The sequence below is a fragment of the Lepidochelys kempii genome, chromosome 10 (assembly GCF_965140265.1).
Source record: "Lepidochelys kempii isolate rLepKem1 chromosome 10, rLepKem1.hap2, whole genome shotgun sequence".
Taxonomy (NCBI): Eukaryota; Metazoa; Chordata; order Testudines; family Cheloniidae; genus Lepidochelys; species Lepidochelys kempii.
In genome coordinates, this window is record NC_133265.1 from 3,326,673 (window position 1) to 3,345,560 (window position 18,888).

The window sequence follows — 18,888 nt, forward strand, 5'->3', positions numbered from 1 at the left end:
AGAGGCACAGCATCCTTTCGCCATAGCACCCTGTGGACTGATGGACTCTTCTCCCCTATTTATTGCATTACAGGTGAGCAATGCACAGAACTGTGCAGGCATTTAGTTACAGCACAGGTTTCAGTGGAACACAAGCCCTTCTTCCTATCTGCCCTTCCTTATCCACTTGTTACTAGCAGCCTGGGATAGTGGCTTATTACCTCAATGATGTATTCCTGAGTATCTGCCACCACTGAAGAAAATTCTACTAGAACAGTATGAGGATCTTCAGAAATAACTGTTGCCGCTAAGTTGTCAGCTGATTGACTTTCCTCAGAAACCATCACTTCTTCAACCTCTTTCAATGCAAGAAGGCAGCCACCTGAATGATATTTCAGGAATGTCAAGAGAATGTTAGTCTACTATGAAACAAGAGAAACAGGATTTTCACACCCAAAATCAAATGCTAGGTCCCACCTAATGACACTTTTTATGGGCTACTGCTAGGTGGAAGCTAGCAGCAGTTATGTAGTCTCTCCCTACCCCCACCAAACATTCTGGCCCAAATTTTAGGCTCCAAAGACATGCTACCTTGGAAACTAGAATCCAGCCTCAACAACTAATACAATGGAATTACTAGGACCATACAAGAGTTTGAGTGCTTAAATCAGATTGGATTTCAAAAGTCTTGCCCAATAAGAACAGAGGGGGCGAAAGCAGGCGGTACAGGGCGCTGGTAAGAAGTGGCCGCTGATGCTGGCCTGTACGCAGCCGACTATAAAGTGCTACTGTGGCAGCACTTTAACGTCGCTGCCCCTTTTGTCCATTTCCCCCTCCAAATCCGCAGCCCTGCCCCTAAGGACCCTGCAGGCAGGGCCCCTGATGGGGAGTGGGGGAAAGAGACAGTGATGTCTAAGGAGGGTACTTTGCCATGGCAGCACTGTGTAGTTGCCCCATTTACCCCCTCCCAGGTCACTGCCAACAGGGGGAAGGGGCAGCTGCCCCAGGGCTGGCCACTGAAACAGGCCTGGGGCTCCCAGCTGCTGCTGCTACCACAAGCGGAGGCCAGAACCCTGGGCCCTTTAAATCGCCACCGGAGTCCTGGGCAGCATGGGCCAGACAGTGTGCATGGGCTGGCTGGGGGAGGCTGACCCCCCAGCTGGACCCCTGTACATGTAAATGCTTAATGTTACTTTCACCCCTGATAATAGATCCCAAGATTCCTTGATATCCCTCATAAGCAGCCAGGCCCTTGTACCAGTATACAATTCAGCATATTTATGTTCCTAGCAAAGCTGTAACTATTCTCTAGAAGCATTATATGCCAACGTGATTTTAGAACATATTTAGTATATATAAGAAGAACAAGTAGTGACTCAATGGGTGCTGATCCAGTCAACCACGTAAATATTTGCAAGTGTTCTGAATATTATTATTTGCCCAGCAGACCATAGCAGCTTCAACTAGACACAGCACACCCCTTTATGGCATTTCACAGAAAAAGGTAGTAAGATAGTGGGCAATTTCACTTGTCAAGAAACCAAAAACAAAATGTAGAGGTAGATTTCACGTTTAATTTTGCAGAACACAAAATGTAAGCAGCTGTTTGCACCTGGCACTTCTATTGTGTTTTAATCCCTTTGATGTTGGGAGACAGGTGAACTTGCATTAGTTTATGAAGACACCTGTTTCTTCTGGCCTCACCTGAAGCCTTGGAGAATGTAATAATTACAGGATAAAATAGCCAAATCCATATTGTGAGATTCAGAGTGGAAGCTGTGCGGAAGAGAGGATCTCTCCCCTTTCAAATGCTGCATTTACGGATCATGGAAGCTAGAGTTTGAAACACAGATAGCTCAGTGTTTTTGCCTCTGTCAGACTTAACACAATGAATTTGATTTCACTGATTTCCACTTTTAGTTACTGTTGTACTAGATGAATGGACCAGTTGTTACCCATAAACCAGTTCTCTTACTGATCAGGGTTGCTTTTGGGTGGAAGGGTGAATGTAGAAGGGCTTTATTTAGTAGTTTAAAGAATAAATGTTGCACCTTTTGATGCCACTCAACAGCAGGTAAACAATCAACAGCTTATAGGAAAGGTAGCTAGAGCCCATTCAAACAAGACTGGTCTATCAGCCACTGAATTAGCTTAGTGTGACTTGAGCAGGCCTTGTTGTCACATTAATCAGAGAGGTTTACTGTTACATGGAGTCATACAAAATGATCACTAAGATTCAGCCATAGCAGGGCAGGTGGCCCAAATCAAGCCACAAGAGAATCCCACCATAGACAGATGACTCCCTATCTCACCTTTGGTTTTTAAGTGCCTGTTAAGAGTACCATGCTCTGCGAACCCACGTCCACACTTGTAACATTTGTATGGCTTTTCGCCTGTGTGGTGACGGATGTGACGAACCAACGAGCCCTTCTCCCGAAAGCCCCGGTTGCAGAACTGGCAGGTGTAGGGCTTCTCTTCCAAGTGAGTGCGGAAATGAACCTGCTGGGCATTCTGCAGCATAAAGTGGATACGATGGAAGAGTGACTGACAGGAACAAACCACTTAAACAGCCTCTTACAAGGAGTATTCTAGTTCTGACTTTGGAACAGACACCCCTTTGAGGTTTTCCTCTCTGCCAAGGCAGGAATATGCCTCTGCCACAGGTACAACACATTATTCTTGAATGAGGAAACAGCTCCCACTATTTCTCTACTGAGAGATGAACTGCAAGGCCATTGTATCTAATAGTAGAGTCCAGGATCCTTTAGTTCTCCTGGAACAGCTGAAGATCGCTAACTAAAATAAAACAGACAAAAACTGCATTCCCTCCACTGCATTAGGAGTCAATTACAGAATGTCTATAAGGAGGCTGACATTGGTCCAGTGTGCTAACCGCAGCCTATACCTAGCACTTCAGAGGTAACTGCATCGTACTGTTTCTGAAGGCAAACTTCATTCCCCAGAGGTGATTAACTTATGCTTGTACATAGCAACTGATCTCTTAACTGTCATATTTGGCAAAGAAAAAGTCAGTTCACATAGCAAGTCATTTTTTTCTAACAAATCTGCTATTTGCCGTACCAATCCCCTGCAGCACAGGCTGTCCATCCAGAACAGGAGGGAATTTTCTCCAAAACTTGTTTGATTCTTACCCCTCACTTTAAGTCCCTCATTCTTGTATCACTGGATCTCAAAACAATTTAAAACTTTTTTTAAAGCGTTTCAGTTCTCTGTTAGACAAAGCCTGTTAACTTTCCACAGAGCATGACTTTGGGGAGCAAAGATCTGCAGACAAGAGTGTTTTGGAAAGAGGCACCTACCTTTGTTTTGTATCTCTTGCCACACTTTGGACAGGAATATGGCCGCTCATCTGAGTGCACCCTCTTGTGTCCCTTCACATGCGCGATGGTCTTGTAGAGCTTGCCACACTCACCACAACGGAAGCGCCGCTCATTGACATGCACTTCTTGGTGCTTTTTCAACAGGTAGCCTTTCATGAACTCCTTACCACACTCCTCGCATTTAAACACTTTGTAACCTAAAGGGAGACGCACCTTAGACCACAAGCAACAGCAGCACAAGGGAATTCTGAAATCGTTACTGCACCAAAGTAATAACGTGGTTATAGCATGTCTGACCAGAAGGACTAGATGGCACAGGGGAGTTAATGTAAGATGATGTGGTGCTTCTCCCCTTCAGAGCCCTGGTTCAAATCAAGATCAGGTTGATAATGGTTCCGTTGGTACTATCTAATGGCTATTTTGTGTCTTCCATGAAGCAGATCTGGTCTCAAACCAGTTCCCAGTATTTTTGCCCACATCAGAGATCACCCAGTTCGCACTCGTCAGCAGTATCAGAGCCAAGAAGACTGAAGTCCATCTGTCCCTGCATTTTAATAGCGCTCCCTCCACAGCAAGGCAATGTGCATGCATGTAGCGGGAACATTTGTCCTGCTGCTAACTGCTGTACCTTTTATGTGGCTAAAATGAAAGACTTTCTGCAGAAGGCCATTCTTGTACCCGCCTTGGAGTGCAGTGGGCAAGAGGGGGAATGATTTTTCCATAAGCATTAACAATGGATAATAAATATGGGGTCTTCTCCATTCTCTTAATTCTAGTAGCTGCCTATTCATTACAGGATACAGCTCAAAAATTGTACTTGTTTGCTTTTAAAGCAAGTCAAGGAGCTGTTCCAGCCACTCACAGATCTGGTCTCTCGTCAATCTTTTCCCTGTTCATCTAGAATCCAGCTCATGTTCCTTACACTAGTGGGGGGAAGTTTGTGTGGAAGAGCCGTCACCTCTGCACCTCCTGAAATATGGAGCTGCTTTTGCATTTTTTAACCTAGACTTTACATCACTTTCAGATCTCAGGGGAAGTCTCTTCTCAATTGTTCTGACCTCCATTTCTCCATTAGTGTTTTAAATGCTAATTGAATCTGCATGCAGTTGTGGGATAAAGTTTGCACAACAAATGCTATACAAACCGTTCAGATATGTACATTTGAGAGAACAGCATTTGCAGTAGGCTTACCTAAATGTCCTTTGATGTGTATTTCAAGGGAAACAGACCCACTGAAGACTTCACTACAGTGAGGGCAAACATAACTTTTGTATCCGTTTGTTTCTGTATCGGTCTATTGAAATTAAATATCATAATATAAGTGCCTTTTCCATACATTATGTGGAATCAATATTCCTAATCAAAATTCTAAGCTAAATGCCCTCTGATTTAAAGAAAAATCAAGTTATCAAAGAAGCAGATGGTGCTAACACTGCAAGTTCTAACGCACAAAAAATATTACACTCTGCTGGTCACTATGCTGATACATAGTGCATAAATATTAAAAGTGTAGATACAATGAAGCTAATGCCTAAGGTGCTCACATGGGCTGTTAGGAATCACATGTATTTCCTGTAGAAAAGAAAACAAGCTAATTGATAAAAGCACATGATGCAAACATACAGTCTCTACTTGCTCTACTTCAACACACTGTTCCCCACACTGCTCTTCTTCTGCTTCCATCTCTTCATTTTCTAGTTCTTCTGTAGCAGCCACACCAGGTTCATCTGATTTTTGCATCTCCTCCACAGTAACTTTTTCTATCACAATCCCAGAATTCCTCATGGCCTGCCTCAGCAAGTTCTCATTGTTCACTTCCCATTCACATGGTAGTTCCTCAGGATTTGATGGCTAAAGAAAATAAAATACTCAGATGATAAGAACAGCAGATGTAAAGTCAGCCTTTTAGACAAAAGAACTCTGGGTATTCCAGTGCTTGTCACCAGGGTGACCGGTTCTGTGATCTCAGATACCAGAAAGCAAAAGAGATGTGTCTGCTTTGGAGAAGTCCGAGAGCTTGAGAAACTCCAGTTGAAAGGATACTTTCCAGCCTTTCACTTGGAGTCTAACCTCAGGGAGTGGCCATAAAATATGGCCATTTTAGGTCACCAAAGTAGTATACCAGACATCACTGATCCCATACAGATACATGACAGATCACTTTTTTGATTTTATAATAGAGACTGTAAACTCCACGACCAGATGCTTTAGTATGGTCTTTTCAGGTAACCTACACAGCCATTTTTTTTTCTCTGAACATGCAGGCTGTTTTCCTATATCGGGGGTAAGCAACCTACGGCGAGCTGATTTTCAATGGCACTCACACTGCCCGGGTCCTGGCCGCCAGTCCAGGGGGCTCTGCATTTTAATTTAATTTTAAATGAAGCTTCTTAAACATTTTCAAAACCTTATATACTTTAAATACAACAATAGTTTAGTTGTATATTAAAGACTTATAGAAGAAGACCTTCTAAAAACGTTAAAAATGTATTACTGGCACGCAAAACCTTAAATTAGAGTGAATAAATGAAGACTTGGCACCACTTCTGAAAGGCTGCCGACCCCTTTCCTATATGCTTTTGAGATCAGTTTCACAGCATGAGCAGGAAAAGCATCCTTACCCTTATTTACTCCTGGCTTATTAGCTTCTTTTAAGTTTCATATTCACATCAACGTTAAGATGTTAGTAAATAAGACATTAGTAGCACCACAGACTTTTGTTTCTCCCCAAGCAAGAGGTTATATTGACAACCAGATGCCCTACCACTCTCAGGTCCTATAAAGCAGTGGTCTCCAAAGTGGGGTGCGCGCAGCAGGAGAAGCACCACCGAAGGAGCGCTGCTGGCACGGCAGCAGCTTGGCTCTCCCCGCTCTGTCTTCGGCGGCACACTGGCGGGGGCTTTTTTTTTTTTTTTTTTTTGCACATCCCTAGAGCTGGCCCTGGGGAGATGCACGATCCAAAAAGTTGGAGACCACTGCTATAAAGAACCAGTCAGCAGCATGAGCTATGTCATTATTTTCAAAGGAGTTCAGAATATTTGCCATCTAGTGTTGGAACTGAAGTTCTACAAGAAAGGAAGCTACTGAACATAACAGAATTAAAATTAGCCTATACAAGCCCTGTGCGGACCTTCCTGAGTAAGTCCTCTTTAGATTCCTCTCCTTTTGAGTGTGTCCTTGGAACTGATGGGAAGGTGAATTTATGTGAGTAATGCTACCTTCCAACTCAAGAGCCCTGGCCAAGGAATAGCAATTCTGCTTCTTTGCATAAAATATGCGAAGGGTATCCAACAAAAACGAACACTCACCTCTTGATCCAAGGATTTTGCATCAACAACAGGAAGCTCCTGCATTTGGACATGGACTTCATGAAGGACATTGCCTTTTGCATCTGTTAATAGGTGAATCACAGGAGTCTCAATGGATTCACTTGCTATAGGTGAAACCGTCTCTGTGTTTGAACTACAGGATTCTTCAAGAAAAGAAGCACAGGATTAAACAACCACTCTAATTCTGAGTGTGAAGCTAAACCCTATTTACAGCCACTTGACCTAATTCTACTTCAGTGTATCTTACTCAGTGTATCTAGAAATATTAACCTCTGGCTGAAGGACTGCTTTTTTGCATTTACCCTGTATAATCCTTTTCAAGCATTGTTCCATACAATGAAATACAGCATTTTGCAGATGGATACATTTCAACACGGATTTGCATGTCAATTTTGTGATTATAATGGTCTTAGTGCCAGATTCTCAAATAAATCTTCCAATCTATGATCCGTATTTATTCATCCATGGTATGACTCTGTCCATGTGCACTCTGGATTGATAGGTTCGCTACCTGTCCAGAGGTAGTTGTTTCTTTCTAAAAAAATGGGAGCCAGATTGCCTGCCCCCCCTTCCCCCCCCAACGCACACACAAAATATATATAAAAAAAAAAATGAAGGAAAATAATGTTATTTGAATGCCAGGAATGTCACGTGACCTACACTTTGTTTGATGCAGGACATGCATTTGCTATTTCACTGACCTGTTGGCAGTTCATCTTTGCTAACAACTATTTCTTTGCTCACGTTGAAACGGATTTTTTCGGTGCAAGGTGTCAAAGATTTCAGATGCCGTGTCAAAGCTCCTGATTCCCTGAAGCTTTTCCCACACTTCTTGCATTTGTAAGGTCGCTCATCTTGACAAAGTAAGAGAAAGCATGAATCATTACCAAATAAATTTTATTAACTCCATCCAAGAATTTTCACTTGATCAAACATACGTCTAATACAGCATTTCCCAACCTTTTGGGGCAAGTGTAGTTGCCTGTGCCCACTACCTTCCATCCAATTACATGCACTATCTGCAATGGCAAGAGTTTTTAAAACTGGGCTTCTGAGTAGCCTCAACACCATGGGATTTAGACTGCACTCAGCTCAATGCAAGGTGGAAAACAGTGGAGTATTTCAGCTCATCATTTAAGGCAAGATGGAGGAGCCAAGTACAGCCCAGTCCAACAATTAGGAACCACTATACTAAAACAGACAGTATCTTACCTGTGTGACGCCGGTGGTGTCGAATGAGAGACCCCTTTGTCCTAAATGATGTTCCACATAATTTACATTCATAGTCCTTCCTGCTACTATGAGTGATCATATGAGCTTTAAGGATACTGGCCTAGAAAATGAGTTGATTTTAAAAAAATGGGTAGCAATGCTCCTTTATTAGTTGTTTTACATTTGAACAAATCAAAGACATTCAAGAACACTCACACTACTAATAAAAAATGCAACTGCAGAACTGCTAGAATGTTGAGAAAAAACACAAAGTTCCAGCCATTACCAGGATTAAAGAAGTGCTTGTATCATTAAATTTACAAGTGAAGATAATGGACATGTTGGAATGCAGCCTAATGCAAAACTACATCAGTTATATAAGCCTTCCTGCTTCAGGGCTTAAGCCAATTACTACAGTTAAGAAGCAGCTTCACCTGCAGATTATTCCATGATTGTCCATTATAGAGGTTTCACACTTTCCTCACTGGCCACTATCAGAGACAGTGTAGTAGACAAAGATAATGGTCCACTGTGTGATCTAGTATGGCAATTCCTTTGTAGACAGTAATTAAAGCTTTATCATGAATGTCGAATTTGACTGACTGGCACTAGTTTTGAAAGGAGGTCAATCTCCAAATAAGATTATGTAGTAGGAAATGAGTTTTCTGTCAAGTCTGAAGAGATCATGATGCACAACTGTCCTAAAAGATTTGAGCATATGAACATTACAAAAGTAGACTGTAAAGCTACCAGCTCCATAACTTACTGTTTTAAACGTCTTGTGGCATAACTCACACACATATCGACCTTCTTTATTAACCAGCAGCTTAACCCTGATCAGCTCTGTGGAGCCATCTTGTTCCAGGTCATCGGGGCTGCCCTGCCCTTCAGTGATCTCACCATCAATCTGGCCATTTGGGTTTTCAAAAACATGTTCTCCTGTGACAATGACTTCTTTGATGTGCCCACTACCTGGGAAAATGATATGAAGACAGCTACGTTCTTTACATAACAGGTTCACGTGACTCAATGGATTCAATCTTTTAGGATATCAAGTAGTGGAAAGAAAAGAGAAGCAGGTGACTACACACGAATGGTATATGCCAGAGTCAATATTGACTGATTATGGAACTCTTTATTGTGTTTTCAAAGTCATTCTAAAAGGTGTTAGAGCTCAGGATGGATGTTCTTTGAAGTGGAGTTTTAAATCTGAGTATATTTATTGTGTATTTTACTTAAGTTAGAGTTGGAAAGGTGCCTTGGAGGAATTCCATTCATCGTGGTAGCTGCAGAGATTTAGTATGCTACCTCCTTAGTTCTACCAACCCCAAAGCTCAGGAGCCACACACAGATTCCTATGTGACAGTTTAACACATTGTCTCAACCACCAGACTAGTCAACAAGGCCTTTTTTAATCAGAACTATGACAGGGATGTCATCTCGCATAACCTTTGAAAGTAAATGCCACAATCATTTGAGTTGGAAGGGACCTGTAACTAAGTGGTCTGCAGCATGGATTTATTTTGTACAGAAAACAGGCAATACGGTGCAAGCCAAAATCAATTACACTGCGGAGACACTAAAACAAGAAGTCGTACTTCTGCCAAACCACATTAGACAGGGATGCAGTGATTATGGACCAAAAGGAAAACTGACAGGGAAAGAGTTCATTTCAAACTTTCTAACTGTGTACAGCTTCAACAGAAAAAAGTATTCTGTAATTACATTTCTTCTAGAGGACCTATCAATTTACTAAAATGAATACATGCAGAAATGAATAATGGATGTAAGGTTTCAGAAACCTTAATGTCTTTATTTTAAGAAGAGAAAATATTTCCATTACTAATTATTATGGGCATTGATTAATAATTTAATGTGACTTCACTTGAACTAAAAATCTAAAATTCTATTGAGAAACCATCTTCAGTTGCAGAGTTAACATCGCCACACAAGGACCTACATACACAAAAGTTTATTTAATTACAATTTTTGCCTCCAGTTTAGAATTCACTCCAGAAGATCCAAGTTATTTCTAAAACAGTCAAGGTCACCCTTGTGATGTAATAGAGAACTCCTATCCACAAAACTTTCTTAGGAAGTGGCACAGCAATTTTCAGACCAGAAGATGTGTGTATTAAAGTTATAACTCCCTAAAAACTGGAATTTGCAAAAGAAGCCATTAACTGAAAACTAGTATATGTTTTCATTGCTTAAAAAAGCACCTAAAATCTGTTTCTCCCCATATACACAAGAGAGTGAAGCTAAATCAATTCTGGCAGTATACAGCATTGACTATGAAATCAAATTCTTACAGAGCTAGTGAGGGCACCACTCAAATTTACAATGCAACTCCATCTGACTAACCTTTAGAGTAAGGCAATAGACTAAATGATAATAGATTACTAAAGTAACATCTGTTACATAAAAACCTTGCAACTTACCTACTATAGAAGATGCATTACTGATTTCTTCTGCTATTGAAGATGCTTCAACAACTATATGAGCAACAGTTATGGACTCCTCAACAGAAGGAACAACCTGCTGTAACAGATAATGTTTTAGTAAGAAAAGTTAAAATCACATCTTACGTTCACTTATGATAGATTATTGTTCTAATTATTTTGAGACATGGCTGTCACCTTCTGTACTTCTTGGCTAGGAAGACTTGTTGATGTGGCAGTAATGGCTTCTTGAGTTCGCTGACAGATCTTTTGTAATTTGTGTTGTACAAATTCTTCCAAAGAGGTGAACTCAGAATGGCAACGACCACACTTGTGAACATCATCTTCATCTGCAATTTAATATGTAAGAAATTATTAGATTTGGAAGTTAACGTATACGATGTTTAAGACTGTATGACAACAGCCCTTTGCCATCCAGTCTACTAAATCTCCCACAATATGAAGAGAGAAAGTTGGAATTGGAGTGTGTAAGAATTAGGACTATTTCTACCCCATTAAATACATTTTTGCTCCTACAGCAGTATTTTCTTTCAAGGTCTGTAGAGGTTTGTGATGTTAATTTGCTTACAGGGCAACACTATGGCATTTATGCATCACAGGGACACGGGCTGGACAGGTCACAGCAACAAGATAAGGGGCTCCAAGTTTTTGAAGCCAAGTTACATAAACACTTTGTGCAGTCTTGCAAAAGGATCATGAACATTTACCAACACACAGAACAGAGCAGAGGATATTAAAAAAGAAACCTAGTGACATGTTCCTTGCCCCCCCCCAAAAAAAAGTGGGGTTACTCATCCCAAGAGAGTGAAAATTTACAAAGCTGCCTTACTACATAGCCCATTACAGCATCTCCCTCAATCAGCACTAACCCTCACTATCTGCCTAAGAAACCTGGAAAGGGATAGGAAGCCTTAATCAGGAAATAAAACCAAAAAGAGACAGCCTTTGGAAGAGGACTTCTAGTGTCTAGAGAGCTGCTTTCTAGGAACATAACAACAGCCATACTGGATCAGACCTGAGATCCATCTACTTCAGTATCTCATCCCCAACTGTGGCCAGCATCAGATCCTTCAGAGGAAGGTGTAAGAACCCCCCCACCCCACCCCACATTAGGTCTCAACTGGATTTCTACTAGTTAAGAGATTAGTTTACATGGTGAAGCATGAGGTTTAATATCCCTTCCAAATTTGTTGTTAGCATTAACTCACATAACTCTGGATACTGTCATTCATACAAATGTCCAGTCCTTTTTTTTGGATCTTGCTAAATTCTTGGCCTCAACAATTTCCTGTTGCAATGAATATGCATTTCCTGAAAGATACTTCCTTTTTCAGTTTTGAATTAGCCATTTTTTAAAAATTTAATTGACTATTCTCTTGTTCTGTTGTATGACAGGGAGAACTGAAGCTCCCGATCTGCCCCACTAGAACATTTCTCATTTCATCAGGTCTCCTCTTATCTCCTTTCTAAGGGAAATTACCCCAATTTTTTTCCCCCACGCTCTGCCAATGAGTTTCCCCAGGCCCCTAATCATTTCCATCACCCTTCCCTGCATCCCCTCTAATTCTGCAACATCCTCTTGGAGATGGGCGACCAGCACTGCAGGCGATGGTCCCCAGGAGACGCCAGCGCCGCAGCGGGGAAAGCTCTTCGAATGGTCTTTGGCTTAGTCCCCATCCCAGGCCCTATGCCGCGTAACACCGTTTGCCTTTTTTTGGCCGCGCTGCCCACCGGGCAAAGGCCGCCTCCGCGCTGGTGACCCCCCAGTCCCTCCCCCGGGGGGATACGGTGAATTCGGCCCCCGCCGCGCTCCCCTTTCCCGGGCACGGCTGTGCCTCCATCCGCAACGCGCTCCGCTTGCCCGCCTGCTGCCGGGGCCCCTCGCCGCCCTCTCCGGCGCCGGCGGACCGACACACCCCGGGCTCCTCCGCAGACGGCGGTCCCTCGCGGCTCGCCCGACCCGGCGGCAGGAGCACGGGGCGGGCGGGACGCGCGGGGAGGCGAGGGGCCGGGGCGGGCCAGGAGCGCTCTGGGGGCCCAGCGCTGACCGGGCCCCCGCCCCGCTGAGGGGCCCGGCGGGAGCCCCCCGCTGCTCCCTCTGGGCCCGGCGGGGCCCCCCCTCAGCAGGCCGCGCTCCGCTCAGGCCCCGGCCGGGGCAGCGGGCCCGCCCCAGGCCCGTTACCTTCCTCGCTGAAGGGCGCCGGGAGGCTGAGGACGGTGGCGGGGCCGGCGGGCGCCGGGGCCGGGCTGGAGGCAGCCGCCGCCGCCCCCTCCTGCTCCCCGGCCGCGGCTGCCGTAAGCCCCGCCGGCCCTGCGCTCGTTGCCATCACGGCCTCCATGTCGCAACGCGCCGCACCACCAAGATGGCGGCTTTACGGCCGTGTCGTCATAACAACGGGCCGCATGCGGCGGGGGGGGGCGGAGCAGGGGCGCGGCCGGCAGTGGGTGGGGCACCGAGGAGCCCCCGCGCAGGGGCCTCACTCTGACGACCACGCCTATGATCCCACGCTGACCTTCCGTGCCCTTCCTGAACCTGAGCTCTCAGGTGACCAGTTACCGCCAGATGCTACTTGGGGGCGGGGCTCCCGGCTCGCTTAGCCAATGAGCTGAGAGAAGGGTGTGCGCCACAACCGGTTGCCCAATGAGGTGGTAGGGGCGGGGCTGAGGGTCCCCGCGCGACGGCCCCCAGGCTATGCATCCGTCACCCATTGGGCCACAGAGTGGGCGGGACTCCGCGCCCGCTTCCCCCAACGAGCAACGGCGTGGGCGGGGCTCCCTTCCCCAATTTGTGGCGCGGCCGGGGGCGGCCGCCCCACTGCCCGCCGCCTGGGCGGGCTCCCGCGCCGAGCGAGCGCGCGCGCGCGCGCAGGCGCAGACGGCCGGGCGGAGCGGAGCGGAGCGGGCCCTTCGGTCGCACCATGGCGCAGGGCTCGGCGCGCCGCTGCCTGCGGCTGGAGCCGGGCGCGGCCCGCGAGGTGCTGGGCGCGGCCGACACGCTGCTGTTCGACTGCGACGGCGTGCTGTGGCGGGGCGACGCGGCCGTGGCGGGCGCGCCGGCCGCGCTGAGCCGCCTGCAGGCCCGGGGCAAGCGCCTCTGCTACGTGACCAACAACAGCAGCCGCACGCGGGACGCCTACGCCGAGAAGCTGCGGCGCCTGGGCTTCCCGCCGGCCGAGCCCCGCCAGGTCTTCGGCTCGGCCCACTGCGCCGCCCGCTACCTCCGCCAGGCCCTGCCGCCCGGCGCCGCCGCCTACGTGCTGGGCGGCCCCGCCCTCGGCGCCGAGCTGCGGGCCGCCGGCGTCCCGCACCTGGGGCCCGGCCCCGCCGCCCTGCCCGGGCCGGGCCCGGCGGACTGGGCCCGCGCGCCGCTGGACCCGGCCGTGCGCGCCGTGCTGGTGGGCTTCGACGAGCACTTCTGCTACGCCAAGCTGTGCCAGGCGCTGCGCTACCTGCAGCGGGGCGGCCCCGGCTGCCTGCTGCTGGGCACCAACCGCGACCACCTCCTGCCGCTGGAGGGCGGCGCCGCCATCCCCGGTGCGTGGCCGGACCCCGCCCCGCTCCCCCGGCGGCGGCGGCGGCGGCGGCGGGCGGGCCGCGATGGGGCCGCTCCCCGCGGCGGCCCGGCCCTGGCCTCGGCCTGCCGCCGCTGGCTTTTGCGTGCGCGTTTCCGCGTTACCGGGCGGGGGCTTGAAATATCGCCAAAAGCGTGTCCCCTTCGGGGCCGAGCGCCACGTCGGCAGCCCCCTCGGCCGGGCAGCGCGCTGGTCTGTGGGGTCGCGGCTGCCCGCGCCCCCTCCGCAGCCCCCGCAGCCGGCTAGTGCCCTGGCACCGTGGGACGCGGCTCCGTGCCCCGTCCGCAGCCCCCTCGGCCAGGCGACGGGCTTGCCCCCTTGGGTCGCAGCTGTCACGTGGCTCCGCGCCCCGTCCGCAGCCCCCTCGGCCAGGCGACGGGCTTGCCCCCTTGGGTCGCACCTGTCACGCGGCTCCGCGCCCCGTCCGCAGCCCCCTTGGCCAGGCGACGGGCTTGCCCCCTTGGGTCGCAGCTGTCACGTGGCTCCGCGCCCCGTCCGCAGCCCCCTTGGCCAGGCGACGGGCTTGCCCCCTTGGGTCGCAGCTGTCACGTGGCTCCGCGCCCCGTCCGCAGCCCCCTTGGCCAGGCGACGGGCTTGCCCCCTTGGGTCGCAGCTGTCACGTGGCTCCGCGCCCCGTCCGCAGCCCCCTTGGCCAGGCGACGGGCTTGCCCCCTTGGGTCGCACCTGTCACGCGGCTCCGTGCCCCGTCCGCAGCCCCCTCGGCCAGGCGACGGGCTTGCCCCCTTGGGTCGCAGCTGTCACGCGGCTCCGTGCCCCGTCCGCAGCCCCCTCGGCCAGGCGACGGGCTTGCCCCCTTGGGTCGCAGCTGTCACGCGGCTCCGTGCCCCGTCCGCAGCCCCCTTGGCCAGGCGACGGGCTTGCCCCCTTGGGTCGCAGCTGTCACGCGGCTCCGTGCCCCGGCCGCAGCCCCCTTGGGCAGGCAGTGTGGTGGTATCTGATGTCACATCTGTTACGGTTCTGTGCTCCATCCATAACCCCCTCGAGCAGGTCATGTGCTGACGCGCAGAACTGTCACACAGCTCCATGGCACATCCAGCCTACTTCACTCCAACGCTGGAATGAGGAAAGGGCCATTCAGTTATTCTCCATGTTCTTCCCTCGGAGAACCCTTTGTGGCCACTACTTTAACTGTCCCTTTGCCCTGGCATCAGCTCCTTTGCTCTCCTGCCCATCCCTAAGTTATAGTGAATGAAAAGTGCTTTCCTGAACAGCATGCATCCTTTATTAGCATCCTGTAGCTTCTTATTTAGTTTCTTAACCCTTCTCTCTTTGTTGCAAGAGGTATGAATGTGATGGCAGTACCTACAGCTTTTATGACTTTATCCTTCATTTGAGTCTCCTCTACTGTATTTTGTTAGAGAATATGGGGGGACACCTATGCTGCTTGTATATGGGCCTCTGGGTCCCACTATAAGTTTTGGAGACAGGTGTCTTTCCTGGGTACAGTCCACTGACCACAGCTGCGTAGAAACCAGCACTCTGATGCTGGGTGGTTGGGGACCATGCTGTCTCCTGGTGCCATGCTTCAGGGCTGCCCTGTTCCCTAGTGGAGCCTGGATTTGTTGGGGCCAGTGGTCCCCAGCAGGCTGATCTCTATGGTTGAACATACAGGTAGAAACTTCCCAATTGCAGTCAGAGCAAATGAGGCAGTCTAAATCTGGAGTACTCTGGATTGTGAGAAGCTTGAGGGGTTTGACTATGGCTGAGCTGTGGCCTAAGTTCCCTCTAAGCTCCCAGCACGGGCCTGCCGTGGCGAGAGAGGGGTGGGGGGAGTCCTCTCTCCCCACCACAGCCCCAGGGCAGCCTGCACCCTGAACCCCTCATCCCCGGCCCCACCCCAGAGCCCGCAACCCCAGTCAGAGCCCTCACACACACACGCACCCCTGCCCCAGCCTCCCGCACTCCGAGCCCCCCCACCCCTCCCATGTGAATTTTATTATGTGCACCAGTATGAAGGTGATGTGTCACACATCACTTCCATATTGGTGCACATACCAAAATTCATTCCGCACATGGATGTAAAAAATTTGAGGGAACACTGCCTTTGGCCCCCATTTTACCTGTTCAGTCACAGAACTGGATTTTCTAGAAAAACCTGTACTCTAAACCCTCTTCTGTTGCAGTAATATGCAAGCACCCCACCCTTTGCAGCCAACTGGGAATCTGGTGGAATGCAGGCACAGCAGTGAGGTCTATATGGCAGCAATCACTCTGCATGGCTTTGCTGGCAGGGTAGCTCAGCAACCCTCTCTTAGTTATTGCGAATTACAGTATTTTACAAAATGAGAGGAAGGGATTGGACTTCCCACTCTGCCTTAATCTGCACCAGGCAAGCTGCCTCTTGCCCATTATTAGGTCTTTAATACTGTGGGGTTACACTTCTGAAATACCATGCAGTGCAGCACTGACTCATCTGGGTACCACAAGTCCTTGCCTATATTTCACTTAGCTTTTCTCTTCTGCCTTCAGGGACTGGCTGTCTTGTGAAAGCAGTGGAGATGGCAGCAGAACGTGAGGCATTCATCATAGGCAAGCCCAGCCGATACATTTTCGACTGTGTGTCTAGTGAGTTCAAGATCGAACCTGCTCGTACCATCATGGTGGGAGATCGACTGGACACAGACATCCTTATGGGCAATAACTGCGGCCTCACCACCCTCTTGACTCTCACTGGAGTCACTACTCTGGAAGAAGTAAAAGGTCACCAGGAGAGTGACTGCCCTTCCAGGAAAAGCCTGGTTCCTGATTACTATGTTGATAGCATAGCTGACCTTCTTCCTGCACTTGAGGATTAAAATAGCAAAAATCTCTCCAACTCCTGAAACGGTACCCATGTTAGTGAAGGGCAGTAGTTAATATCACCTCTGATTACTTTAACACACACAGTGTGACACCACTTGCAATTGCAAACTGTTAGCTTTTAACCTTCAATTTGAGTCCTACGATAATTTTGTTTACAAATCTTATTTTCAAAATGCACTTTGAAATGAAGAGGGCATTATAGTGTCACCCAGTCTTGTGTTTTTTAAAGTCGACAAGTACAGCCAAATGTTTGCAATATTAGGTGTCAGGGTATTGTTTTTCTGGACTGGGTTAAGGAAAATAGAATAGATTTAAAAAAACAAACCCACCTTGCAGTATGTTTTGATGGACAAACCATAGCTCAGACTTGATTATTCAGGGAATTAACTCTTTGGGTATATAGCTGTCCAATGGCTCTCTTCTCCTATGCTTGCACAGGCTGCTTCAGTTAGAATTTGGTCCCATGCTGGGTTCTTGATGCTTACTCAGGTCCTGTTCTAGACCTGCAGCCTGTTGCAGGTGTAACTTGAAGGGAGAGCTGTTCAAATATCTGTCCTGTATTTGATCGTATAAATTGCAGTTGTGATGCAAACTAGACTGGTTCTACATGCAAAGGATATTAATAGTATCTTCTCTATGTTGTATTTGTCCAAATATTGGATGTATATGTAAAGTATGTGTGGTATATAAAGTAATTACCCTGACTGACACTAAAATATATATCAGAAATGTATTTAAAGTATACATTAAACATAATATATTGAGAATGTATCTTGTTTCCCAAAAGGAAGGATATTGAGGAATTTTCTTCACTCTTTATTAAGGATTAATGTTTAAAGGCACTTGCATCTTAATGAGATAATGCAGTAAGTGTAATCACAGAGAACTGTCCTACATTAATACCATTTGCAAGAAAGAATTATATCAACGGACATTTAAAAAAAAAGTCCATTCTGATCATCCTTAGAACTCCCTAGTCCCTCAATAGCAAAACAAATGTTTGCCTGGACTTCAGCGGCAAACTCTAAATCTGCTCCTCCTTTGAAGAGTCTGGGTAGTACACATGGTAAATCTTTCTTCCTCCCTAGGCTTATTGTGGGTAGAATAGTGAGTAAGTACTGGAACAGCACAGGGCTTCCTTTACATTTCTGATTTTAATACCTTCCTTGCAGAGCTGGTGTGAGGGCCTGACACCAGCTACTTGCCTAGGTAAGAATGAATGCTCAGGTTATTTTGCTTCGCAACTTTAAAATAGGCCTCCAGATAGCTTTTGTTCTTGCTGCACTAACAGCCACAATGAATATTTTAAGCTTGTGTGTTTAAAAAAATAACTCAAGTAATCAGATATGCAAATTGCGTGTTCCGTTATTCCACAGAAGTTCTATTGGCAACTGAAGGAGAGCATGTGTTAATTTCTCTCTCATTGTTCAGTTTGAACTAGTCTGGCAGTGTATATTAGTGCCATTTCCTCGTACTTAAACACTTGAAATGTAAATGTATCATCTTGTTCATACAGCAATAATTGTGCAGTTCATAATATCTTTCAGTGTTACCAGGATATGAGCTGAAAAAACTCTTACAAAAGGTTAGTTATAAGTTGATGTCCGCATTCATCTGTAACTCTGGAGGTGTGTAAGAGGCATGAGTCATATCTCTACCCTGTATTATGTGTCCTCTGTAAGCCTTAAAAGGCTTCTAGCTGAAATGCCTATGTGTCATGTAGAATTTGTTCTTGACACTAGTTAATGTAGAATTGGACATAGTGGGTTTATTGCTGTTAAGGAAGACTTCAGATACAATATGTTCCTTGATTTATTTTCTATACTTGTGCTTATCAAATTCTATAGAGATTCAGGAAAATATATTAAGTAAAGGAGTAAATATCAGTGTGGTATTAAACCATATAACAGCTGCACATAATCCCTGTTGAGAACTACACCTATACAATGGTACCATTACCTCTATTCATTCGGTCTTTCCGTAAGTATTGTGGAATTGTATTGGTGAAAGCATTTATTATGCTTAAAGAGTCTCCATATAAATTTTGTTGGAGTTGTTAGTCCTATACTTGAATTTACATTAAACTTACAAACCTGTTTTTCCTCTGGCTTTTCTCATTGTTTCTGTGGTCTGTTCTGTGTTTACATGCAATATTTCATATTGTTGTAAC

At 47.2% G+C, this 18,888-nt stretch overlaps 2 protein-coding genes across 4 annotated transcripts in view; one reads left to right on the forward strand and one right to left on the reverse strand.

Moving 5' to 3' along the window:
- E4F1 (E4F transcription factor 1) overlaps nt 1-12,811 on the reverse strand; it is a 25,326-nt gene extending 12,515 nt beyond the window's left edge. Inside the window, exons 1-12 of one of the 3 annotated variants that reach the window (XM_073361668.1) lie at nt 12,506-12,811; nt 10,501-10,652; nt 10,303-10,402; nt 8,628-8,833; nt 7,862-7,982; nt 7,351-7,503; nt 6,629-6,792; nt 4,944-5,171; nt 4,512-4,614; nt 3,300-3,517; nt 2,292-2,490; nt 201-361 (exon numbers count right to left, since the gene is read on the reverse strand). In XM_073361668.1, coding sequence (XP_073217769.1) covers nt 201-361; nt 2,292-2,490; nt 3,300-3,517; nt 4,512-4,614; nt 4,944-5,171; nt 6,629-6,792; nt 7,351-7,503; nt 7,862-7,982; nt 8,628-8,833; nt 10,303-10,402; nt 10,501-10,652; nt 12,506-12,662 — 1,962 coding nt within the window. In that variant the 5' untranslated portion in view covers nt 12,663-12,811. The remainder of the gene's footprint in view (nt 1-200; nt 362-2,291; nt 2,491-3,299; nt 3,518-4,511; nt 4,615-4,943; nt 5,172-6,628; nt 6,793-7,350; nt 7,504-7,861; nt 7,983-8,627; nt 8,834-10,302; nt 10,403-10,500; nt 10,653-12,505) is intronic. The other 2 variants (XM_073361667.1, XM_073361666.1) reach the window with 2 other exon arrangements.
- Nucleotides 12,812-13,187: 376 nt separating this feature from the next.
- Nucleotides 13,188-18,816, forward strand: PGP (phosphoglycolate phosphatase). Its single transcript, XM_073361682.1, has 2 exons — nt 13,188-13,857; nt 16,386-18,816. Exons 1-2 carry the CDS (start codon nt 13,242-13,244, stop codon nt 16,709-16,711), a joined length of 942 nt encoding a protein of 313 aa, XP_073217783.1. The 5' UTR covers nt 13,188-13,241; the 3' UTR covers nt 16,712-18,816.
- The last annotated feature ends 72 nt before the right edge of the window (nt 18,817-18,888 follow it).

Excerpts from the sequence above, each read along its gene's own strand:
- PGP (XM_073361682.1), top strand. The coding sequence starts at position 13,242 with ATGGCGCAGGGCTCGGCGCGCCGCTGCCTGCGGCTGGAGCCGGGCGCG. Across the intron at positions 13,858-16,385 it reads GGGCGGCGCCGCCATCCCCG|GGACTGGCTGTCTTGTGAAA; the intron begins GTGCGTGGCCGG and ends TTCTGCCTTCAG.